This window comes from Anabrus simplex, chromosome 3, assembly GCF_040414725.1.
Source record: "Anabrus simplex isolate iqAnaSimp1 chromosome 3, ASM4041472v1, whole genome shotgun sequence".
NCBI classification, from domain to species: Eukaryota; Metazoa; Arthropoda; class Insecta; order Orthoptera; family Tettigoniidae; genus Anabrus; species Anabrus simplex.
Window position 1 is genome coordinate 383,139,365 of NC_090267.1, and position 27,294 is coordinate 383,166,658.

Genomic DNA, 27,294 nt, shown 5'->3' on the forward strand with positions numbered 1-27,294 from the left:
GAATACTTTGTTACGCAGCAAGGGTTGGCATTTGGCCATGGCGGGAAATCGTACTGTAGTACAATGCAAAATGCAGCGAGAGAGATATATCCTACACGCTTAATCCACTTATAAAGTTGTCCCAACCTCATTTATTCACAAAACTTCCCTTTTATTATATATAAGACTAATGGCTGGATGTAATGTGCGAGCAAAGTCCATCAAATACAAAGAAGAAGAAGCGAGAGACTTCCTACTTCCTTCCCTCGTCATAGGAAGGTTTGATAAACCACGATGTTTTAAGGGAATCGGATACTTTCCTTGCAAGTATAAGGCCTCTAAAATTCATACAGTAATCAAATGAATAAAGCACTTGCACAGGGGAGCCAGCATAGATTTCTCCTCGCCTTTGAACAATTCTTTTTCATTTGTTGCATGAGGTTATGTTTGTCCGCGAATTATCAAAGAGCATTATACAACCTGTGACAAACTTCGGTGAATTAAGTCAGAACAGAACGGTCGATCCAGCAACACTGGCGACACAAAACGCTGCAGCTGCGTAGCAGAAGGTTTCGAACACCTGCTCCCAAAGTTGTTCAGTTGAGCACTGTGTGTGTGCCGTGTAAAACTTGTTTGACACATTGTGTGTTTATTGTGTTGGTTCCAAACAGCAAACGGGAACATAAACAACCAAAAGATCAATGTACAGTTTTGTTTTAATCTTGGCAAGACACCGAAAGAAACACACGCGATGCTGGTACGTGTTTATGAAGATCAAGCACCGTCCTTTAAGTGTGTGTACGAGTGGTTCGCCCGCTTTCGAGGAGGCCGGAACAGTGTTTCCGACAACTCCTGTACCAGAAGGCCAGCGACCGCCGTCAGTGCCGAAAACATTTAGAAGGAGGACATTGATCATGAACGATCAGCGATTAACTGTGCGCATGAAAGCGGATGAATGGCAGATTAAGAGATCTGATGATATTCCTGACATACAAACGAAACGTGACAAGGCTTTTGAACACCATCCCAAAGGAAGCCTTCTTGCAAAGTTTCCAGAACATGTATCGCCGATCTCAGCAGTGCATAGTTATGGGAGGGGACTATTCTGAAGGGCAGTAAGGTCACTGTTGTGCATTGTTCATCTATGTTGATAGTACAGGACTATTCACCGAACTTTGTCACAGGTTGTATACTGTACATGCACCTTGTTAAATACATGTTGGAAGTAGTTTTTTCATGGTATTTGCAAGTTTTAAACTGTGAATCAATGTTAATTGCATGTAGTAATGGGTATTAGAATATTTTGTGATGCAGCGATGGCATTTCTGAAGTACAAGTTGGCGGTTAATTTGAAATCCGACTTCTGCGTTCCTAAGACTTTGAATTAACAAGGTTTTATTGTATCGCAAAACTAACATCCGAGTTCGCCGGTGTGTCTGCTTCAAGCGTTTACATTGCACGGAAAGAATTATCCACCACCGGTTGTGTTACTATCCGAGTAAAAAAGGAGAGCGTGTAAGAAGTGTTTAAGACGTTGAGTGTGACGAATTTGTAAGTAATTTAGGAGAGGATTCTAGTGATGCATGAGACAATGAATCTTCCAATCTGCAGGGAACTGAGCCTATTGCAAGTTCAGATTAATTAAATGTCTGTCATGCAAGCAAACCTACTAGCTAATTTTCATGTATTTTTATCATCTCAGACAAACCAGCTAAATCCGTAAATTTACATGTTCACATTTGCGTAAAGACCATGCGGACTGATATGAAATGTTTGTTTATGCCTACGTTACTCTTTCGATGGAAGGAATTTTAGTTCATTTAAATTTTTCAAAATGAGCCTTCCTAACATTAGGGTGCAGGGATTATTCGCGTAAATACGGTATATGTAAGACCTCACCAATGAAGGTGTAAATAGGATTCAAATAGCAGTATAAAAATGGGTCAAAGAATCTACTGAGGATGACTACTTTAAAGACATCCCAAGAAATAGTTTTTAGTAATAATAATAATAATAATAATAATAACATATAAAAATCAGTGTTGTGCGACAGTGACGACTGCTGTTAAAAGAGGGCAAAAATAAATAAAAAACCAACCACCCAGGATCACATCCTTGGAATTGAAAAAAAAAAAAAAAAAAACCATCAAAGAGAACAGAAAGAATTACAGTAGTTCCAGAAATTGCAAAAAGGTATGTTGTCTACAAAATGTTAAAACTAATTTCATAGTTGCTCTATTCCCATTATGTAATGGAGGGAATACTATAAAACGAATACTTGACTTCTGGCAACACAAGGATTCTACAAAGATGCTTCATGAAAGGGACATCATGACCAACATCGGTACTACATTTGTCCAATTACTAGTGCAGTTATACTAACTAGGCAGGAAAATATTAATAACCCCCATTCTATGACAGCAAAAGAGGATTTCCACTCTTCTATATGAAACCACCCATCTACAAGCAACCTCCACCACGCACCTTTATCATTACCCTTATCATCGCCATCTGCTTCATCTTCATCCTCTTCATCATCACCATCATCCTCCTCCTCATCATCATCCTCACTCTTAACTTCTTTCTTGGATTCTTTCACTTTAGCAGGTTTCCTTTTTGATGATTCCTTTTCCTTTTCCTCTGACTCGTCAGCAGATTTGTCATCCGTATCCTCCTTAGAATCAACTGTGCTTTCATCCTTGGCATCCTTCTCTTCCTCCTAGAAACAATCACATACTACATAACATGTTGCAGTAATTTGTATTAAAGGCATTGTTATACCTTAGCAAGCAATTTCAGTAAATTAATATAACAAATGCAGAGCAAAATTTGCACATGACAAACACAATATCTAGGAGACTGCAGACACAGTAAAAGTTCTCAATGTAAAAAAAGACATTCGACATCACAATAGATTTTTAGCAACCTTTGCTACATTGTAGAAGACTCACGAGTCACTGAAGAGGCACATAAGGTAAATGAAGATTGACTGGAGTTCATAGCTTTAAGGGAAAGTACAAGATAATTATCCTATGAAAATGAAAATTGAGGTTGACTTTCATTACATATCAGTATGACATTTACACAGCAGTCAACTCTACAGGTGGAAGCTTTCATCACAGGAAAGTATTTGTCCTCGTAACAATACTGACTTGTTCATGTTTATGGGTTATTGTAGTCACGTCCTAGTTCGTGAACAATGAGCAACGGCTGAGTGGCCTAGTAAGTGGTCCTGAGAATCGGGATACCAGTTGCTATGGAATGGGAGTGGGCATCTCGGACGTATTCCGAGTCATGGCCCTCCTTGTGCTCAGGCGGCTAGGACTATACAATTCACCGGTGGCCCATAACCCGTTAAGAGGAGAGATCCTCACTTGGACTATGTGCAAGTAGGGTAGCATCCTGCTTCATGAATTTACCAAGCTCAGAACATTTTAAGCAAGCCTCGGACCTATGGGAGTAACAGCGTCCCACTCCCATTTGACAGGTGACTCCTTGGAAACAACTTGGCGAACAAAATGGAATTCGATGGGGAGCTATCAATATTAATGGGGCTTACGCGAGAAAGAAACTAGAACTGGCTGAATCAGCAAAGAGGATGCATCTGGATGTGCTAGGAGTAAGTGATATTCGGGTAAGGGGAGAAAATGAGGAAGAGATAGAGTACTTGACGGGTGTTAGAAAGGGAAGGGCAGAGTCTGGGGTAGGGCTCTTTATCAAGAATACCATTGCACGCAACATAGTTTCTGTTAGGCACGTAAATGAGCGAACGATGTGGGTAGATTTGTCAGTTGGAGGAATTAGGACAAGAATTATGTCCATGTATTCAGCATGTCAGGGTGCAGATGAGGATGAAGATGACAAGTTTTATGAAGCATTGAGTGACTTCGTGGTCAGGGTCAACAGCAAGGATAGAATAATGCTAATGGGCGATTTCAATGCGAGAGTTGGGAATAGAACTGAAGGATACGAAAGGGCGATTGGTAAATGTGGGGAAGATATGGAAGCTAATGGGAATGGGAAGCGTTTGCTGGACTTCTGTGCTAGTATGGGTTTAGCTGTTATGAATACATTCTTCAAGCATAAGGCTATACACCGCTGCACATGGGAGGCTAGGGGTACCGAATCCATAATAGGCTATATCTTAACCGACTTCGAATTCAGGAAATCTGTCAGAAATGTACGAGTTTTTCGCGGATTTTTCGATGATACAGACCAGTGTCTGATCTGTAGTGAACTAAGTATCTAGGCCTAGGGTAGAGAAAGTGAAATCTGTCTGCAAACGAATATGGGTAGAAAATCTCCAGGACGAGTGAGAAGTTTCGAACAGTAGACAATAAGCAGGTTCAGGATATAGAAAGTGAATGGGTGGCATACATGGATATTGTAGTAGAAACAGCAAGGGAATGCCTAGGAACAACTGTGTGTAAAGATGGGAAGAGGCAAACATCTTGGTGGACAGATGAAGCGAGAGCAGCCTGTAAATGTAAAAAGAAGGCTTATCAGAAATGGCTCCAAACAATGGCCGAGGCAGACAGGGATTTGTACGTAGATGAAAGAAAAAGAGCGAAACAAATAGTTGTTGATTTCCAAAAGAAGTCGTGGAAAGATTTTGGTAATAATCTGGAAAGACTAGGTCAAGCAGCAGGGAAACCTTTCTGGACAGTAATAAAGAATCTTAGGAAGGGAGGGAAAAAGGAAATGAACAGTGTTTAGAGTAATTCTGGTGAACTCATAATAGATCCCAGGGAATCACTGGAGAGGTGGAGGGAATATTTTGAACATCATCTCAATGTAAAAGGAAATCATCCTGGTGGTGTTGCAAACAGCCAAGCTCATGGGGAGGAGGAAAATGATGGGGGTGAAATTATGCTTGAGGAAGTGGAAAGGATGGTAAATAAACTCTATTGTCATAAGGCAGCAGGAATAGATGAAATTAGACCTGAAATGGTGAAGTATAGTGGGAAGGCAGGAATGAAATGGCTTCATAGAGTAGTAAAATTAGCGTGGAGTGTTGGTAAGGTACCTTCAGATTGGACAAAAGCAGTAATTGCACCTAACTGTAAGCAAGGGAACAGGAAGGATTGCAACAACGATCGCGGTATCTCATTGATTAGCATACCAGGCAAAGTATTCACTAGCAACTTGGAAGGGAGGGTGCGATCAGTCGTTGAGAGGAAGTTGGATGAAAACCAGTGTGGTTTCAGACCACAGAGAGGCTGTCAGGATCAGATTTTCAGTATGCGCCATGTAACTGAAAAATGCTACGAGAAGAATAGGCAGTTGTGTTTATGTTTCGTAGATCTAGAGAAAGCATATGACAGGGTACCGAGGGAAAAGATGTTCCCTATAGGGAGACTATGGAATTAAAGGGTAGATTATTAAAATCAAAGGCATTTATGTTGACAATTGGGCTTCAGTGAGAATTGATGGTAGAATGAGTTCTTGGTTCAGGGTACTTATAGGGGTTAGACAAGGCTGTAATCTTCCACCTTTGCTGTTCGTAGTTTATATGGATCATCTGCTGAAAGGTATAAAATGGCAGGGAGGGATTTAGTTAGGTGGAAATGTAGTAAGCAGTCTGGCCTATGCTGACGACTTGGTCTTAATGGCAGACTGTGCCGAAAGCCTGCAGTCTAACATCTTGGAACTAGAAAATAGGTGCAATGAATATGGTATGAAAATTAGCCTCTCGAAGATTAAATTGACGTCAGTGGGTAAGAAATTCAACAGAATTGAATGTCAGATTGGTGATACAAAGCTAGAACAGGTCGATAATTTCAAGTATTTAGGTTGTGTGTTCTCGCAGGATGGCAATACGGTGAGATTGAATCAAGGTGTCGTAAAGCTAATGCAGTGAACTCGCAGTTGCGATCAGCAGTATTCTGAAAGAAGGAAGTGAGCTCCCAGACAAAACTATCTTTACATAGGTCTGTTTTCAGAGCAACTTTGCTTTACGGGAGCGAAAGCTGGGTGGTCTCAGGATATCTTATTCATAAGTTAGAAGTAACAGACATGAAAGTAGCAAGAATGATTGGTGGTACAAACAGGTGGGAACAATGGCAGGAGGGTACGCGGAACGAGGAGATATAGGCTAATTTAGGAATGAACCCAATGGATGAAGCTGTATGCATAAACCGGCTTCGGTGGTGGGGTCATGTGAGGCGAATGGAGGAGGATAGGTTACGTAGGAGAATAATGGACTACGCTATGGAGGGTAAGAGAAGTAGAGGGGGACCAAGACGACGATGGTTAGACTCAGTTTCTAACAATTTAAAGATAAGAGTTATAGAACTAAATGAGGCCACATCACAAGTTGTAAATCAAGGATTGTGGCGACGTTTAGTAAATTCTCAGAGGCTTGCAGACTGAATGCTGAAAGGCATAACAGTCTATAATGATAATGTATGTATGTACAATACTGACATCATGCCATCTTTCTTCCCGCTTTCCTCTGTGTCACGTGCAATTTCTTGGAATTCACATTCTGTCAGGCATAGTCAGCATGCCAAGTTACAGAACATACTGGGCACAAGCAACCAGATTTCCCCCAATTGCTGACATTATGTCCCGCAATAGGTTTGACAAACTCAGAAACTTCTTCCATATCAACGATGATAATAAGAAGTCAAAGGGCGAAGTTCATTGAAAATACATGAAAAATAACCCTCATAAATGCGGTGTAAACGTTTTTGCTCGAGCTGGTTTTAGTGGCATTGTCCACAATTTTGAGTGTTTGTTGGTAAAAGTACTATTTTATAACCAGGAGAATCGGCGGCACAGAGCAGTTATATAAACGGTATTATGATTGTATTTCAGGTTCACAATTTGAAGAACTTTTCATGAGGACTTGCATCGTGTGTGCCCAATGATGCCATACGGCGTCACTAATTTTTGTGCATATGGGAGTCCGACAAAAATTAAATATTGGTGGTTTCATGTTCAGGATGCACATTTTAGACAAAATTCATGGGAAAATATTCTTTTCCATCACTGCAGATAATTTGGGCTGGAAAGGGTTAATATGATGTACAATGATAGGCCTACCAATCCAAGCAATTGAGAGGGTACTTGGCATCATATGGGATGCTACAAGCGTAACCGGAGGCTTTGTTTATGCAATCGTGGATTATACTAAAGCGTCCGATGGAGTTAACATAACAATTCTAATTAGGAAACTATCTGATATCATAGGACCAGGGAATCCACTATTGCAATTACTGGAAGATATACTAAGTTTTAATTGGCTTACGGTTAGTGATAAAGTAGCCTGGTCTGGACTTATAACCCAGACTAATGGCGTACTCCAAGGGAACCCTCTCAGCCCAATGTTTTTAAATCTGTTGACCCACGATGTCATCAGTGAGGTGGCCTCGGAAGATATTGCAATGTTCCTGTACGCTGAGGACATGATATTGCTATCAAAAAACAGAAAATCCCTGCAGCAAGGACTCAATAACTAAACGAACGATCTCTGAGAAATGATCCAAATACCAGCAAAACAAAAGTTCTGAAATTTAGGCGAAGAGGAAATACATCCACAGAAGATGTCGAGTGCGGCAATAACAAACTAGAGCTGGTAAACTCGTATAGTTATTTAGGCTTAACCTTGCAAGTAACTGGGAAGATGTTTACTAAACACATACAGGAACGATGCACTGCAGCGATCAAATCCATATCTGAATTTTTTTATTATTATTATTTATCGTATGATGAATGTAAGTACACACACATATAATTTCAGGATAAATGTGCGCAGTCACAAGTCCGTACAATACTACAACTGTAGATCTAGTATTTTGACCCAATCAACTGCTTCATCCGATGTGCGGTGAATGTCCATTAGTGTTCCTTTGAAAGCTCGAATTGGGCAGTCAGCAATAAAGTGGTGGATTGACTGAGAAGAGGCACCACAATCACAATCTACATAAGTAAGAATACTTCTAGGGGCAGGCTGGCGGGTCCCTGGCAAGCGTAAAGTTTCGGGCAAAAGTTCAGTAAGACACACAATTTTTCAGTGCACGCATCTAGACTGCACTGTCATTTGTTTCTCTCTTGCATCTCGCAATGGTCGTGATCGTGCGGTGTAAAGGGCTGCCAACTGTTCATCTAAAGAACTACATTGGTCTGTATTCGTTAGGGTACCACAACAATTATTAAATTAATGCCATATGGTCCACCTTTTCAATACTATATTATGCAATATTATTGAATTACATTACTAAACTAAGGACTAGTTTCGGCCTTGGCTGGCCATTTTCAGCCTTAATGTAATACGTCTAATAACTAAACAAATGTAAAAACACACAACTGACATGAAATGGCGTATGGCCTTTAGTGTCAGAAGTGTCTGAGGACAAGTTTGGCTCGCCAGATGCAGGTCTTTCGATTTGACACCCATAGGCGACCTGCGTGTTGTGATGAGGATGAAATGATGAAGATGGCACATACACCCAGCGCCCGTGCTAGTGAAATTAACCAATTAAGGTTAAAATTCCCGACCCTTCCGGTAATCGAACCCGAGACCCCTGTAACCAAAGGCCAGCACACTAACCATTTAGCCATGGAGCCACAATTGACATGAAAACTAATGTACAAACACACAATTAACATTAAAATCTGGGATGAACTAAGTGTAAATTCTGAAGAATAAATTAGGCTCTACATTCTTAGCATCTGCAGTATGCACATCATCCAGACTATTTGTTGTATTGATATTCATAGAATTGTTTTGCTACGGTAGGTTAGCGACAAAGCCATTTATCTGGATCAAACAAAAGGGGGAAGCCCCCGGTTAGAAGCCACGAAGTGGCCCTTAGGCCTCTTGTATCTCGCGTGACACCTCCATTGGTCTGGATACGTTAAGGTAGGTTAATGACAAAGCCATTGGACTACGATCAAGCATAGGGGAAAAAACCAGTTGTGTATTTATTGTGTGCAGGTTGGTAACTGAATTCATTTTATTTCATTGCTGGGAGTGACGTCATATGCCGTTGTCTCTCACCCAATGGAAATGCTGGTACATAGTTAGGCGACTGACAATGGTGCGGGATAAATTGCATTAGGTTAGGAAAGTAAAATTGCTTCTGGTGGTCCGGCTTCATGGCTAAATGGTTAGCGCGCTGGCCTTTGGTCACAGGGGTCCCCAGTTCGATTTTTGACAGGGTCGGGAATTTTAACCATCATTGGTTAATTTCTCTCACATGGGGGCTGGGTGTATGCGTCGCCTTCATCATCTCATGCTCATAACGACACGCAGGTCGTCTACGGGCATCAAATCGAAAGACCTGCACCTGGCGAGCCGAACATGTCTTCTGACACTCCCGGCACTAAGAGCCATACGCCATTTCATTTTACACTTTTTTACTCCTGGGGTACGGCGCGTGGGTTCTTGGCTGTCGCAGTGAACAAATCTCTCCGCTACAAGGTATTCCACTTAAGATTTCTAACATATTACATACCTATCATGCTATAAAAGTAATGTAAGTCATACTGAATTTCTACCGATTTGCTGCTGCCATTTGACTGTTTACAGATGACTGGACACTGACAGTACCAGGGTAGCAGCAATCCTATTTTCAACCTAAGGCAAAACAAGCCTTGGTTTCCATAGCCCTGTTACCTGAGGTCGAGCAAATGACCTCCACTGTTCATCGCATTACAGAGTTTTGCTCAATTCAATTACGAGTTCTTCACCGTTGGGTTTTTGCAACTAATACGGCAGATTAATTTTTCATTTTTAGTCAAGAAAGGTACAAACAAAAACAGGAAAGTGGCATACTGCACTACGTAATGTGATGAAATTCAGATGAAGTAGAGGTTCAATCCAGTAAACAAACTACTGAAAATGGCATAAATCTAGAAATAGAAATAATTGAATAGGCACATTATAAACCCGTAAGCCAGTGTCTGTTGAGAATAATCAATCCTAGTCTACACGTTAAAAAATGCAGGTGATCAATGACACCCTCCTCATCCATAGCAATTCTATCCGTAACCAACAGAGTGAAACATGGCGACACTTACAGTGGCTTCCCATTGAGCAGGCAATACCTGCTAAAATTAGTACAATGTTATTAGGTGCCTGAATTTATTACTTAACAGTACTTTGAGTTGAAAACATGCTGTAGTATGCTATATTAGACAGACACACGTTTCGGCAGCCATGAAGGTGCAGTGCACAGCAACATGAATTGATTCATGAACGGCGAAAGTGCAAGGAATGAACACAGTAAAAGGCAATACAAGCTAATTTAAAACTCATAAATCGTTAGCGATATTCGTGACTGCATGGCCACAAGTAAAATAGAGGCTATATACGAGAAAATCACATAATCAATTTAAAAAGAAAGACATATGCATGGAATACTAACTAGAATAGCAAAACGCCAAGGATTTTAAAATTGTCATCACGAGTAACCAACAACCAGAACGATGCGGTAAAAGCGTGCCGGCTGGACAGAAAGCGTTACATGTCCGGAGGCAAGCAAACAGCAAAATTCTCAATCAACTAAAACTCAACGGACATAAGCACGTATGACAATCTTTCTTTAGAAAAGTAGATAGCACTCCTCAGTCCAATGAACTGGTTAATACAGGCCACAAAGCCGTCAGGCGAAGGGTGACATAACCTCAATAACAATTTAAAAAATAAAGATATAATAACCTGACCATCAATAAATGGCATTAAAGAACCCCAGAGCAAACAAAAAAGAGTTCAGGGTTCAATACGTACGGTAACTTCAACAATTTCCAGATTCCCGCGTTTTCCGATATAAACAACTAGGTACCGCCTACGCCATCTTGATCCACATAATACGAAGACGTGATTTAAATGTGTCCATCGCACTTGTTTAAATAACTAGAAAACAAAGTATTTTACACCACTACGTACAAAATATCACTCTGATTATTTTTCCAGAGCTCATCAACAAAACACAAACCTTCATATCATCCGATTTCGAATTCTCCTTCTCAGCCGACATTTTGCACCACACACTGCTTTGCAATATGGCGGGCATCTAAAGGCGTTTTGTGAGTAACCAATCAAATTGTAGAATTCAATTCCGCGCCCCGAAAGAGGATTGGTCACTTCAGCTCTGGTTATACACTTTTGTTCCCTAGTTTAATATTATAGTGCCTCATTTCAACAAGTATAAATTTTTTTAAATAATAAATACCTTACTATTCATTAGTTTTTTTATAGATTATAAAATTACCGTACTTGTATTGACAGTACTTTAGCGTTGAGATAGAAAATGAGGAACGTCTCGCAAAAAATTATAACCTACATAAAGCCCATTCTACCTACTAAACAAAATGGTGACTAAAGAATTCTCCTTGGTGATGAATACCCATTCTCTTTGATAATATATACATCCGCGGTTTCCTTGGCTTAGAGGATAGAATAGCTCCAATGCATCCTTTGTGCCACATGGTTTAACTCGGTTTTCGGCATACTGTGCAACAGCTTTGTTGAACTTTTCTGTAGTCTGTCACATATTCATCCTCAATTAATTCCGAGTAAGGCATGTCCTTGAAGTAATATGTTACATGATATAAGAAACGTTGAAAATATTTTGTGCTTGCTCTTATGAACAGATGTTGATTCCTAACCTCAATACCGAAGTTTGACATTTCTTTCAGGAAGAAACGTAATTCATAATGCCCCTGTCGTGCCGATTTTATAAGGAGAAGTACCCTGAAGTTGAGGATGTAGTTATGGTGAACGTAAGAAGTATTGCTGAAATGGGAGCTTACGTTCATTTATTAGAATACAACAACATAGAAGGGATGATTCTTCTGTCCGAACTTTCCCGACGAAGAATTAGATCCATAAATAAGTTGATTCGAGTCGGGAAAACGGAACCCGTTGTTGTGATACGTGTCGATAAAGAAAAAGGTAATGTTGAAGACATTTTTTTTTCTATTTTATGTTACTGTAATGTTTTTTAATGTATATCTACCATGTGTCCACTCTGTAAAGAAGAGAAATCAACGAATTGCCTCATTGGTGTTTGATCCAAATGCTTTGAAATAGAACGTATGTAACTTGCTGTTGAATAAGCTGAAGATAGTAATAATAATATTAATAATGGACTTATTGCAGCTAATAGCCATTAATCAAAAGAATCAGTTATAGTGAAAAAAGAAAGGTTATTCACTACATAAGTCCTTAAGAGACCCCTGTCTCCTATTACCCCACTGCCCACATAGTTCACAGATGCACTCTGAGGCTGGCTCGTGGAAGGCTTTGGTTTTCACACTCGAAAGTGGAATTGATAGTTGCCATATATCGTAGGTAATAGTCGGGCCTTTCCAGTGAAGATGTCGTGGCTTCAGTTGCATATAATTCAGACCATATTTCTTTCTTCTTAGCTTGTAGCTCTGTTAGCAGGTCGTGGTAGGTGGCTGTGGATGGTAGGCGCATATATAAAATAAACCCCTGCCTGATTCATCTTTAGAAAAGTTGCCTTTGTTTTTTTCAATTTCTTATAAGTTGTTTTTGGTGAGATAGGGCCAAACGATTTCTGTCCTATAGATGGCGATGGGACTTATTTTACTAAAGAAGTTCTTAATAGCCGTGTCATTTGATAGTCTTCTAGCAGTTTGATATCTCTCATTGCTATTACTGCTTCTGCTGCCCTCTTTATTACATGTTTTGTGAAGGAGCTTCTGGAGATCTGCAAGTTTACACAAAGATAGTTGAAATCATAACAATTTTTAGGCAAACTTGTTCATAGGACAGTTGATGTGTGGTGGCAACTCTGCCACTCTTTCTGAATATCATGTGAACCATTTTTTCCATGTTTAACTAGAATTTGTTTCTTTTTGCGCAGGATAACAACAGATCCCAGCATTTCTGTAAGTCTTCTAAATTGGAAGAGCCAAGGGCCATGTCATCTGTATAGGTACGAAGAGAGATTTGCCTTTCACATCCCTTCTGCATTTCCATGACGTCTGAAGTAATCAGGTTGAATAAGAGCGGACTGATCGGGTCACCCTGTTGAGCACGTTATGTGTGGATGATAGGTTGTAAGGATTGAAGATTCTCTCCCAAGTTTATCAATAAGAATCTGGCGATTCAGCGGATCTGAAAGCCTTTTTTGTAGTCTATAAAAATGTCATGGTATTTGCCTCTTATGTCTCTGTGCTTCTCCGATGTCTTCCATTAAGTTCTGTATTTATTTATTTTCCTCCAGATCTACAGTACATGACCTTAATGATCTATAACGGAGAAAAATAACAATGTCTAACCTTATCAACTTTTGTTCAATTAATTTGCATTTGCTGAAAAATAAACAGACAAACCAAAATAAATTTCCATGAAATCATGGACAGACACTGTCAAAAGGCCCACGGTCATCTCCTCTTCGGAGATCCGTTATCCATGGGAATACGACAACTGAATACCTGCCGGCAAAGATGTTGTAACCCTCACTTTTCTAGAATGATGGATTTCCGTCCATAAACGATGTATGCGGTCAGAGTGAGGCATGTAGGAAGTTATGTTAGCAAACTTGAACGTTAAGCGCCTTTTTCCTTTTGATTAAATTTTGCCATGGGTCGCGCGGGTGCAGAAACTTTGTATTGCTGGACAAAGTTGCATTTTAAGGGTTACAACGGTTTTGCTGGCAGGTATTCAACTGTGTGAACACAAAACAAAATGGCATACATAGCATAAAATAAGGTAAAATAAAATAAAAACAGCAGCATGGCACATGGAGCTTGGTCATCCATATGGAGGAGTAATGTCCTCCCATTCCTCTCCTGACTGACATAGCAAGTCATTCACATTCCACTCCTACATGTCAACACGTGACCCATTACAACTTGCTGAGCCAGACCAACGTTGAAACATCTGCTGAGTCATTGTCCTCTTATTTTTCTCATGTAGGCCTATCTATTATCCTCACACTTTATCTTGGTGCATTTGTGTACGGGGGTGAGGAGTAAGGAGGGAGCTGTCCCGGTATCGATAGTGCTGCCTGGTGCTGCCAACTGAATGAAAATGAAATCTGAATTGAATCGAGAATATGAAATCGATCGATATGAAATTTCTAAACCGTTATCATCTTAAGCCAACAATTATGTCACATACGCATTATATAACATTATAAAACATTTCTCGATGCGAATCTTGTTCCTAGCATGAATTCTATACTTTGGTTTTGTTGTGTAAACAACAACAGTACTAGTACGTAAAGTGTACGCCAGATGTCGCACGACGATGCTTAAGCGATTCATAGTTTGTGTTTCAAAGGCTGCCAGTACGAATCTCGAAGATCGCCGAGGTCGACCGATTCAGCACTAGGGTGTAAATGCACCAAGATAAAGTGTGCGGATAATACCTAGTACATTGTTCTAAGTAAGTTCTGTATCGCGTATTAAGTTGACCTGCCTTTCCTGAACCTGTGTTGTTAATCGGGGATAGTTTCGGTTGGTAGTGAGGTGACCCTGTCTGTTAGGATTTTGGAAAAGACTTTGAAGATTGCATTTTGTAAAGCGATTCCTCTAATTGGGGGAGTCTTGGTTTCCTGCACCTTATTATTGTATCCTCAGTAAGGAGGTTTTCCAGCTAGATGGTATTTCGCTCATCTCTAGACACTTGTTGAAGAGTGCAGTTCAACCGGGCGAGTTGGTTATGCGGTTAGGGGCGCGCGGCTGTGAGCTTCCATCTGGAAGATAGTAGGTTCGAATCCCACTGTCGGCAGCCCTGAAGATGGTTATCCTGGTTATCTGTGGTTTTCCATTTTCACACCAGGCAAACCTTAATTAAGGCCACGGCCGCTTCCTTCCAACTCCTAGGCCTTTCCTATACCTTTGTCGCCATAAGACCTATCTGTGTCGGTGTGGCGTAAAGCCACTAGCAAAAAACAAAAAAAAAAAAAATTCCCATGTAGATGTTGTCTGGGCAAGCGATTTTCTAGTTTTTAGTCCCAATATTGTTCTTTCTCACTTCATCCTCCATAATGGTAGGAAAACTGAAAACTTGTGTTTTCAGTGCAGTTCCATCATTGAGAATTTGCTGGAAATGGTTTACCCATGTATCCATGGCAATAGATGACAGAATTTAGGTGATCTTGGCTTCATTCCATCAGAGTTGTTTTTATTGGTAGCTTCTACAACATAATATCCACATTCAGGAAAGTCAGAGAAAAAATTTTGGTCAGGGAAATGGACAAAAAATCTGGAAAGTCAAGGAAATTTTCCTCAGTGATTGATTTGAGGGGATATTTTTAGGCTCTAGTCTTCTGTAAACCAGGCTATTGAAGCATTTCTTTTTCAGGTATTTGTTTTCACAAAAAGTGCACAAGAATTCTGCAATTTTTGTTGTGCCCTTGTGTCATTTCTTTCAATCATTTTGATGTTATTGTTTTTTATTTCACTTCTAGTATGCTTTCTTGAATGACAATGGCCAACAAGCAATGTACATTTAATAAACTTTGGCGAGGCAGTAAACTGTTTCCCGAACTGAGTGGTTGGGTGGACATATTGGTAAATGATGCAACTTCAGTATATTGTAAAGTGTGTTGTGAATCATTCAAACTTAGTAATATGGGTAAATAAGCAGTCACTTTTCATGCTAAAGGACCTCCTCATATAAAATACATGAAAGCTAAGTCTTCCCAGCCAACAATTTCTTTCTTTGCAAAGAATACCTCTACTCCATCTCTACTTGAAGAGTTAGCACTACATCCACAGCTACAATGGAATTAACTGTGCCAGGAACAAGTCAGACGAGTTTAAAGACTTTACCACCATCACTCCCAAACAGTAAAATTGCTCAAAACACTATGGTTAAGACTAAGTCTTAGTTTCTTATACTGTAAATAATGGTTTAGCCCCATATTTTAAAGAAAGTTAGCAAAATGACTTAAAACAGTGTTGTGACTGCATTTTTGGTTTGATAAATCATTAAACAAATTTGTCCAAAGAGGACAAATGGACTTTTGTATAAGGTTTTGGGATGTAAATCTTAAGAAAGTTGCAACAAGGTATTGGAATAGTGTATTTTTAGGCAGGGCAACTGCGGATCACTTATTAGGTAGGTTTATACATGTACTCTCCTTACCTTTAGGAAATATTTTGCAAGACTCAGTGGATGGGCCGAATGTTAACCTCAGTTTTATAAAAAATACTTGAAAATCATTTGCAAGTGCTAAACCCCAAGGGCAAATCTCTTCTTGATATACGCATATGCAGTTTGCGTACAGTGAATGGAACCATGAAAACTGGGATCTCCAAAATTGACTGGGACCTTTTTCATTTTTTCAGGTCTCTGTACAATCTTTTAAAGGTAGTCCTGCTCGACGTGCTAAATATACAGACATAACAACAAGCACTGCATTTCCTTACAAGTTCACTGCAATAAGATGGTTAGAAAATGGAGGTTGTGTTGATCAAGCTTTTAAAATATATGATCACAATGACAAATTTGTGAAAGAGTACACTGAACAAACCACCTTCAATACCTTAGACAAGCTGTCAAGAATACACTACTTAAGGCAAAATTAAGTGCTTTTAGAAGTATTTTGTCAGATGTTGAACCTCTCCTCAGAAGATTTCAGTCAGAAACCTATGGTGCCGTACCTTTTTGCAACGCTTGAAGAACTTTGAGATTTGATAAGTCTGAAAAGATAGCTGAAGGAAGTACTTCTTAAAAGATAAAATATTTAGACTTACAAGATAGTGCCGATCTGCTTTCAGTAGAAAAATTGGATATTGATTATGCTGCCAAGAGCTTACTGAAACAAGTTAAATGTTCTGAAAAGGAAAAAGTTACTTTTAAGAATGAGTACAAAAATCTCTTGATCAGCATGTTAGAAAAACTCAGAGAGAAAAGTGCTCTAAAATCACATTTAGCAAGGGGTGTCACTATTCTAGACCCTAAAATGATATTGCTCAAATCCAGTTTGGGCAATGAAAATTATTGTTGTATTCTTTAAAACTTGCACAGCCATATGTGATAAAAAGACCGGGCGAGTTGGCCGTGCGCGTAGAGGCACGCGGCTGTGAGCTTGCATCCGGGAGATAGTAGGTTCGAATCCCACTATCGGCAGCCCTGAAGATGGTTTTCCGTGGTTTCCCATTTTCACACCAGGCAAATGCTGGGGCTGTACCTTAATTAAGGCCACGCCCGCTTCCTTCCAACTCCTAGGCCTTTCCTATCCCATCGTCGCCATAAGACCTATCTGTGTCGGTGCAACGTAAAGCCCCTAGCAAAAAAAAAAAAAAAAAAAAAAAAAAATGTGATAAAAGTGCTGAAAAGGCCAAATGACAGTTCTGTCTGCTAACCGAGGAAGCTCAGAACAATGCAGGAATCAACAAACAAATTAATGACTTATTTCTAAAAGAATGGATGACTTGGGTTTGGATGAATTTTACTACAATCTTTTAGAAGAAGATGAGAAATATGAAGGTCTCTGGTCTGTAATGAAACTTTGTTTCATTTTATCCCATGGGAATGCATTTGTTGAAACAGGCTTTTCTTCAGTAAACATTTATGAGTCAAATTTTTTTTAGAAGGGCCACTTGTGTCCCATAGAATAATTTTTGATAGTGTGAAACATGTTGGTGGTTCGAGGAATGTTACTATCATACAAGTATGCTGACCTCGATCCAAGCTTCGAGAAGGAGGTATCAGTCATACCTGGAAAAGAAAAGAAAAAAAAAAAAGCAATCAGAAGAGGAAAAGTAAAAAATGGAGAAAAGGGAAGTTGAATTACAATGGAAAGATTTGGAGTAAAAACAGAAAAAGTTGAAAATTGAAAGAGAAAAGCAAGATGCTGAAATCGAAAGGAAGAAAACAGTTGTAGAAAACATAAAACGAAAATAGTAATCTTTTATTTTTCATTCCTATCTTTCCTGACTGATATGTCTTCAAATTTGAAGACTGTTTTGAATATAGACCTAGACTAATTGGAATTCATTATATTCATCTACATTAGAAACACAAGTTAATTGCTTTTGATCTCAAGAGTGCTTTAAATCCATATGAAATATTATTAGATTGTTGTCGTAAAATAATTTTATTTTTGTATTTGAATTACTCTATTAATAAGTTAGTTGTACTTTGTTCCTTGGAAATGATAAAATAAAGGTATATGTTAGGATGTTACCTTTAAACAATTTGTTTATACAGTGTATATAAAGTGCCATCAGTGTAATTGTTTTTCCATAAATAATTTAAAAAAGGGAAGTGGAGAGGGAATTAGGCCAGCTTTTAAAATATATGATCACAATGACAAATTTGTGAAAGAGTACACTGAACAAACCACCTTCAATACCTTAGACAAGCTGTCAAGAATACACTACTTAGTGGAGGTCGGAATTTCCTTTTCTGTTCCTTGTAAAACATGCTGTTCGGTGAATTAACTTGTCACTCGGCTTTCATGAGTCAGGAAAATTTTTCTTAGTAGGTCAGGGAAAGTCAGGGAAATTTGAGAGAACATTTCTGTGTACACTATGTAGAATTTTTCTTCCTTTCTCTTCCAGCCAGGCAGCCCTTTTTTCTCTTAAGAGTGTCTTGTATTCTTGTCTTAAGACATTATAATCTTGAAGGTGTTCTCAAGTCCTAGAGGATCTTGCTCTATGGAGAAGTGTATGAACCTGTTTCCTTTTCTCGTAGGAGAATCTGAAGTTAATACTAGTATGTTATACTGCACTTGCTCATTCAGCTGTCAGGTTTTCATGTTAAAATTTTGGGTTCACCGGGTGAGTTGGCCTGTGGTTAGGGGGATGCAGCTGTGAGCTTGCATCCGGGAGATAGTGGGTTCAAATCCCACTGTCGGCAGCCCTGAAGATGGTTTTCTGTGGTTTCCCATTTTCACACCAGGCAAATGCTCGGGTTGTACCGTAATTAAGGCCACGGACTCTTCCTTTCAACTCCTAAGCCTTTCCTATCCCATCCCCGCCATAAGACCTATCTGTGCCGGCGCGACATAAAGTCACTAGCAAAAAAAAAAAAAAAAAAAAAATTTGCGTGGCAAATGGGTTGCCCAAGAAGAACATTTTTCCTTGTTACCTTGGATGTGACTTATGGTTACAAAAATTGACAGTGTTCTCTTTGTGATTGCTTGTTGAATATTAGGCCTAACAAGATTATGGCAGAGGCCATGTGTTCATATAGGTCAAGTTTTAATTTGATTACATACATCAGTGTTCCTCTTGCTTAGCTGAGAGCATTTACACACATCGTGAAAAGCTTTCTATCATGTGTTCACTGACTAGACCTTTAAACACAAAAGTGGATGTGACATGAAAATGTAATATCTACAATACGTGTAGTTAAGCATCAGACTAAGATTTCTCAATCCTTGATGGGTTCGATAGAACTTGTCTGTGGTGCAAATAGCTCACCCTAGTAATGCAATATTGATGTCGGCAAGAAAGAGATTACAATAGACTAGTAGGTTATTGAACATAAGGATCAATTCCTCTTGGAAATTTTGACCTGCTATTCCAGAGTGGATTAGAGGAAATTGCTCCAATATATCGGTGTATCAGTGTGCCTTAAATGACCTGGAGAGGTGTTCTATGACCCCATATAGTTTTAACCCAAAATATCACTAACTCTCCACTTTAATGTGTTCTGTTTAAGTTACATTGTTTAAATGGTGCAAGAGATGGTCATTACCAGTGGCCTAACTTCCATTCTGTGTTTGGAGAAAGATGACCAGAATGACTTTACCTGTTATACAGTACTTCCTGCCTTTGACTTGTTTTATTCGACATGTAGGATTTACATAAAATCAGCTTCATGGTCTGTATCGCACTTCAATAGATTCACAATTAAGTATTTATTTATTTTCCACCTAGTCGATACAATGATTGCTTAAGGCAATTTAATGGTTAAAAATGGTACATGTTTCATATATTATCAACATCTTCAGCCACATAACACTGTTTAGATGAAAAATACATAAATTGACAAAGTAATGCTTGAGAGGAAGTGTCCTTAAAATTAACATAAGATTGACAACATTAAAACAAACAAAAAAAAAACCTCAAGAGAAAATTATAAATTATTTCTACAATTGAAAGCAGTCGTCAAGAAAACACTTCTACAATATTCCATAGAGAATATGCCCTAATAAATACTCTTACCTTAATAAGTCATGAAAAAAGGTCAATTTATAAATTAAAAATTTTACAATTTATAAGTAATTGTCGAAATGAAGAAATCCAGATATCGCAATGTGGCTCTTGTTATTAATGCAGATGAAAATATAACTAATTCCTAGTTGTCAATTCTTATTAAGCCTGCTTTCCTTTGGATCAGTAACTCCTGTCATTCTTTCACAGTCTTGAGTTTGGTGCAATATTGATGATGCGTTCTTCCTTGCTCTTGCACCTGAGGAGGTGGAGGAGCGGGGGATATAGGTGTGTCAAGAACCTCCTTGCTGTCACCTATAGCTTCAACTGAGGAGGAATAAGTTGTAGGGCTATCTGTAGGTGGAGAAATTCCAATTCTTTTTACGTGATCTTTCTCAAGCATTTTTAAGTATACTAGAATTTGATGATAACCTTAATGAGGCTGTAGAATATAAGAATCCATTATATCATCAGATTCTAGTATACTTAAAAATGCTAGAGAAAGATCACGTAAAAAGAATTGGAATTTCTCCACCTACAGATAGCCCTACAACTTATTCCTCCTCAGTTGAAGCTATAGGTGACAGCAAGGAGGTTCTTGACACACCTATATCCCCCGCTCCTCCACCTCCTCAGGTGCAAGAGCAAGGAAGAACGCATCATCAATATTGCACCAAACTCAAGACTGTGAAAGAATGACAGGAGTTACTGTTCCAAAGGAAAGGAGGCTTAATAAGAATTGACAACTAGGAATTAGTTATATTTACATCTGCATTAATAATAAGAGCCACATTGTGATATCTGGATTTCTTCATTTCGACAATTACTTACAATTACATGTAACTAATCTCATAATTTGTATTGAAAAGGTGGATCAAAATAACCAACAAATTGTTAGTATATCAATTACTTATAAATCGTATAATTTTTAATTTATAAATTGACCTTTTTTCATGACTTATTAAGGTAAGAGTATTTATTAGGGCATATTCTCTATGGAATATTGTACAAGTGTTTCCTTGACGACTGCTTTCAATTGTAGAAATAATTTATATATTTTCTCTTAAGTTTTTTTGTTTGTTTTAATGTTGTCAATCTTAAATTAATTTTAAGGACACTTCCTCTAAAGCATTACTTTGTCAATTTATGTATTTTTCATCTAAACAGTGTTATGTGGCTAAAGACGTTGATAATATACAAAACATGTACCACTTTTAACCATTAAATTGCCTTAAGCAATCATTGTATCGACTAGGTGGAAAATAAATAAATACTTAATTGTGAATGTAGGATTTATTTAAATTTATTTTCCATTTACGTATCGGGCATACTATACCAAGCCAACATTGGAGACTGTTGACAAAATTTATGAAGATAATGCAAAAGGCTTTTTTTTTTTTTTTTCTCTCTCTTGTACTTTGTACTTGTACTTTGAGTGCAATGCTTTCAAATTAATATACTAATTTGTTAGCACTTATTTTTTTTACTGGTGGGGTGCATTTTAAGGGAGGAGAGAAAATCATGCAAAATTGGCGTGAAATGATACCTTACGTAACAGAGAGGAGAGATACTTCCTTTATGCTTTCCAGGGACCCACCAGCCGACCCCTAAAAGTATCCTTACTTGTATTAAAAAAATTAAATTGAGATATTAATCTAAGAAATTCAAACATTTTCTGTGTTCCTGGAGAGCTGTCACATTCCATGAAAATAAACTAAAGGGTACTGTTTTGGGGAGAAATCTTTTTCCCCATCACTGTTTATATCTTTCATAGCTTCCTAATTACTAAAAAACAGGCACTACTGACAGCAAGCACACTGTATCCCCCTACCATAGTAAGTAGTCGATGTTCATTAACTGAAAATTTGTCCGCTGTCGAACATAGAATGCAATGTTGTCACAGGGGATACTAGAGGTCTGTAGGCTGCTTTGTGACTCTAACTTAGGGGCTTATGTCCCCAGATCAATGGTCTTGTCACTAGGCCTAGCTAATGGTCTAACCTATCCAGAGCAATGGTCTTTTCACTAACCACATCTAAGCTGGCAACCTTCTTTAGCACTAGAACAGCAGAAGGGGTCAAAATGACATCCATCTTCAATTTTTCTTTAATAATGTGTATATTTTTATATTGTTTTTCCTCCATATAAGTTATCTATACTTCTCATAAACCACGAACCTACTACACAGGTGTAGGAGGGGGAGAGGTGATACTCCCATGTGGCGCGTCCCAGGTGGCGGATAGGGGGGTCCTAACCGACTTGCCGGCAGACTTGAGAGAAATAAAATACCTCTCGCGGACCAAACACACTACCCCCTGGGGGTGGAGGATGCACATCTAGAATACACCCGCGGTATCCCTGCCTGTCGTAAGAGGCAACTAAAAGGGGCCCAAGGGGCTCTCAACCTGGGAGTGTGGATTGGCGGCCACGGGGCCCTTAGCTGTGTCTTGGCATTGCTTCCACTTACTTGTGCCAGGCTCCTCACTTTCGTCTATCCTGTCCGACCTCCCTTGGTCAACTCTTGTTCTTTTCCGACCCCGACCGTATTAGAGCATTCGAGGCCTAGGGAGTCTTTCATTTTCACGCCCTTCGTGGCCCTTGCCTTTCATCGTCCGTTACTTCATTTTTCGAAGTGACGGATCCCTTCTTTCTTCTTTTTCTCTCTCTAACCCCTGTGGGTGGGGTACGCAGATGAAAAATACACCCACGGTATCCCCTGCCTGTCGTGAGAGGCGACTAAAAGGGGCGACCAAGGGATGATTGAATTAGAACCATGAAACTACTTTTGATTAGTACCATCACGTGGGGAACACCATGAGTTGCCTGTACTTGCGAGTAGTACCACTATACTAGGTACGAAATATGTTTGTGATTAGTAGCAGCAAAGAGTTGGTTCTCCTGTGGGTTTCCAGTACCCGTGAGTTGTACTCATGTGAGCAACACCGCAGGTCTGGGTGTTGCCTGTGAGTTGTACCACTATATGAGCGACACTGTGGGTCTGTGTTGCCTGGGATTATTACCCACTATGTGAGGAACACCACGGGAATACCGGCACCCGTGACTAGTACACCTGGGTGAAGAACCTCATCGGTTTGCGTTGGCTATGAGTGGCGCCATTGTGTAAGAAACACCATAGGTCTGCGTTACCTGTACGAAGTACAATACTTGTGAGTGGTACCATCTTGTGTGGAACACCATGAATCTTCGCTACTTTTGATTAAAACCCCAACATGACAAATACTATGGTTGTACTTTACTAGCGACATGTACCATTATGAGGGGCCGTTGACCTGGCTTTTGGACCCCTTTAGAAAACAACCGTCGTCATCATCATCATCATCATCATCATCATCATCGTCAGGATCGTACTTTAGAATGGTCCCTTGGTCGGTAACGCTGCTTCTTTCAGATAGTTTTTGGGTAGGATCCACTGATTATTTTTGGGTTCATGTCCATTCATTCTTCATGTCACCTTTTTTTCTTTTGGTCAATGGATGATTTAAAACATTTGTTTTATCATTTCATTTCATACCATCAGGGGCCATTGACCTAGATGTTAGGCCCCTTAAAACGACAAGCATCATCAACTTCTCATAAATTTTTTATATGGAATAACCTGGCTAACGGAAGGGGTTATTTTGATACTTGTACAATTTACTACAATGCAGTGCATTGTCAGACAACAGTGTATACCTGGCTTGGATTATTAGTATTGCTGAGCTCTTACTGTCAGATGAGGTGTCTCATATGTTAGAAAATTTGGATGTTGAATCTGAAGGTGAACTATCTGATTCATATGATGGATTTTTGCTGGAGACAAGGGAGACTAGTGAGGACAAAGATCATAATGAGACTGAGGATGAATTATTAGCAGAAGTCAAAAGTGCTAATCTGCCTCAGAACTCACCTAAAACATCTCCTTCTCACTTAGGTGTTTCATCAGTGAAGGTGGTCACTTGAGATGGAACTGACTGGGAAGTCTTGGATTCAAATTCTTCATCTGGAAGGCGGGTTACAGTCATCGTCCTGAAAGAGTGGGGAGGTCCCACTACAGTTGACGACTCTCATTAGTGCCTTTCGTTTCCTCTTTGATGAATCAATGCTTCATCTAATGAAACAACACACATAGTCAAACGCTCAGAAAGTACTGAAGAACACGGACTAGACTGTGTCGCTCGAGGAGTTGGAGGTATGATTGCCATCCTGTATATCCTAGGTGTTCTGTGTTCAAAAGATCTGACTGTGGATGGTCTATGGTCGGGTTTTTGTGAACAGCAATTCATGAAGAACAAAGAGATAGATTTCGAGAGCTTCTCAGATTCCTCAGTTTCAACGAGAAATCCATGCTGAGCGCCTGCTAGCTAACAGGTTCACTCTTGTCTCTGAAATTTGAGACATATTTGAGGAAAATTGCCTTCATTGTTACTAACAAAGTGAAAATATAACAGGCAATGAACAGTTACTTCCCAGGAAAATCCGGTGCAGGTTTACCCAGTTCGTGACATGACAAGTATGGAGTCAAATTCTGGAGTGCTGCAGATGTAGCCACATATTTCATCTGCAACACATTTTTATACTTTGGTAAGGTTGATGCGCGTCCGGAGAAGCAACCACTGGGAGAGCATGTTGTGCTTCACCTCATGGAGCCATTTCTAAACCAAGGGAGAAACTTGACTGACAGCTCCTTCACATCTCTCCAACTTGCTAAGAAGTTCCAACCGAGCTCGATAGCTGCAGTCGCTTAAGTGCGGCCAGTATCCAGTATTCGGGAGATAGTAGGTTCGAACCCCACTATCGGCAGCTCTGAAAATGGTTTTCCGTGGTTTCCCATTTTCACACCAGGCAAATGCTGGGGCTGTACCTTAATTAAGGCCACCGCCGCTTCCTTCCCACTCCTAGCCCTTTCCTGTCCCATCGTCACCATAAGACCTATCTGTGTCAGTGCGACGTAAAGCAAGTAGCAAAAAAAAAGTTCCAAGACAAAGGAACTTCATTGGTGGGAACAATCAATCCCATTCTTCGTGAAATCCCTACTAAGGTGAAGAAGTCCAAGCCTGAATTATACTCTGCAACCATCCTGCAACAGACTGGGAACACACAGTGCTGCTTCACATTGTACCAAGGGAATAAGAACATCCTTCTTAGCACACAACGTGTTCAAGTAACAATGAGCACAGACGAAAGAAGAAGCTAGAAACTATAACTTTCTACAACAGCACAAAACACTGGAGAGATGTGGTAGACCAAATGTCTCGTAAATATGCCACCAAGGCTGCATGCTGGAAGTGGCCAATGCATGTCTTTTACAATATCATAGACTTAACAGCTATCATTGCTTGGGTCGTTTACAAATATGTAACAGGCAGGAAGATAAAGCAAAAGAAATTCATCCTCCAGGTGACAAATGAACTATGTCTTTTCACGAGAGTTTAATCCTGATATAAACATGTTATGTCCACGCCTCCGCCAAAGAAAGAGTTGTGATTCACTGAGCGTGTAGTACTGACCTCCACCTCGTCACCGTCTGGTGTTCAGACGTACAGGGCTGCGCATCGCATATGACAGTGTGAAGATCTGAACTTCTGAATAAATGACTAAACCTGGATTCTGTTCATTTAGTTTATTGAACACATTCACAATGCACTGCCTATGGTCACTTCTGAGCAGTTTTCCTCTTTTATGCTTCACTACACGCAATAGTCCTACCTCTTGCTCCATTTCTCTCACTATGAATACTGACTCACTGACTGCTGCTGCAAGATGCAACACCTAATCTCCACGCTGTACAGCTTGGGACTTTCCCCCACTACGAGAAGACTTCCTGTATTACACCATGCCTTGTGCCCTTATTTCTCGTTATTTAATCATTATTTTATAAACAAGCATATATATATATATGTACCGGTATATATGACAATCATATTTTAATTTGATTACGTACTCTTCCAAACTCTCTAAATGTAATAAACTAAAATAAAATTAATGCGACGTACTACTTTTCTTCGAGCTTGCGTACAGTCGAATGAGTGCGACGGTTTGCTTCTCTAGTCAACTACGTCTATATCCACGTGCAAAGGCAAGGTGCTCTGCCTATTTGTTTACATCAGGATTAAACTCCCGTGAAAAGCGGTATGACAAGATTGGACGATCAAGGCCAACAACAACAGGAGGCTGTAGGACCGTGTCCACCTAGAAACTGAAAAAAGTGACAAGTTGGTCTGTGTAAAGGCCACAAGTCTAGCGATGTCTGCAGCAAGTGCCTCAAAGTAGTGTGCAGAAAATGTGCACGAAAAGTAGAAGTTGTGTGTGCCAAATGTGTTTTAAGTTCTTTTAAATTTTCTTAAAATTTATAATTTGTTGCAATGTAGATGACTGACTATCAAAAGGTGTTAAATTGGTTCATTTTGTTAAAACTCTTTAGAGAAACTTAAACACGATGCTGTTTTTTGTGATTATTCACATGTCCATCAGTAATATAAAAGATCCATACACTGTCAGGAGGGAACATGTAGTGGACCTTCACAGTGTACCAAGGAAAGAAGAAAGAACAAGAAATTTGTGGAAACACATTAGAAGAAAATACATCTTTTACTGAGTTTGAATTTCAATATTTCCAAGCATTTCTTATGATGGATCAAAATAACCCCTTACCGCTGTTCTACGAATGTAAGATTCCCAGCCGTTCTAGTGTTAGCATGTTGCAGTGTTATACGAGTCACCCCAAGTTGGATTTCTAACCTCCCTTTTGCAATCATGCTATACGTTTTTACCATTATTTCAAAGCACGTCCAAGTGGAAAGAGAACGGTGAGACTTCCAACTGATAATGACACTTCTTTACATTTTATATTTGCAATACTATGGTACATAAGCATTTTTAATCACATTCTGTCATTAAGTTACATGTAATTTAAGTTAGCCTATATCTTAAGATAACTTTTGGGTACCTTTAGACCAGTGTTTCCTAACTTTTCTTGTTTTGGGGAATCCTAGAAATATTTAATTAAATGTTGGGAAACCCCACTTTCCTGCTACATATTTTAACCTATACGTTAGAATACAAAATGGTGCTCTACAGTAGGCAAGCCAAAGTACGATTCATATATTTTCAATAAAATTTTAGGGCATAACTATATATTCCGCCCCACAATGTTAGTAACACTAGGCACCACTATGTGTTGCATGCGAAGTGACTGTCCTTTGTTTAATACTTAGGGTT

General features: G+C 39.4%; 2 protein-coding genes across 4 annotated transcripts in view; one reads left to right on the forward strand and one right to left on the reverse strand.

Moving 5' to 3' along the window:
• Positions 1-10,988, reverse strand: part of Dek (protein) — a 147,793-nt gene extending 136,805 nt beyond the window's left edge. Inside the window, exons 1-2 of one of the 2 annotated variants that reach the window (XM_067143325.1) lie at positions 10,923-10,988; positions 2,476-2,698 (exon numbers count right to left, since the gene is read on the reverse strand). In XM_067143325.1, coding sequence (XP_066999426.1) covers positions 2,476-2,698; positions 10,923-10,964 — 265 coding nt within the window. In that variant the 5' untranslated portion in view covers positions 10,965-10,988. Of the gene's footprint in view, positions 1-2,463; positions 2,699-10,922 lie in introns of both variants that reach the window. The other variant, XM_067143324.1, reaches the window with a different exon arrangement.
• Positions 10,989-11,348: 360 nt separating this feature from the next.
• The window catches only part of eIF2alpha (eukaryotic translation initiation factor 2 subunit alpha), a 76,075-nt gene continuing 60,129 nt past the window's right edge, over positions 11,349-27,294 (forward strand). The window contains exons 1-2 of one of the 2 annotated variants that reach the window (XM_067143326.1): positions 11,349-11,502; positions 11,626-11,881. In XM_067143326.1, coding sequence (XP_066999427.1) covers positions 11,644-11,881 — 238 coding nt within the window. In that variant the 5' untranslated portion in view covers positions 11,349-11,502; positions 11,626-11,643. Of the gene's footprint in view, positions 11,512-11,625; positions 11,882-27,294 lie in introns of both variants that reach the window. The other variant, XM_067143327.1, reaches the window with a different exon arrangement.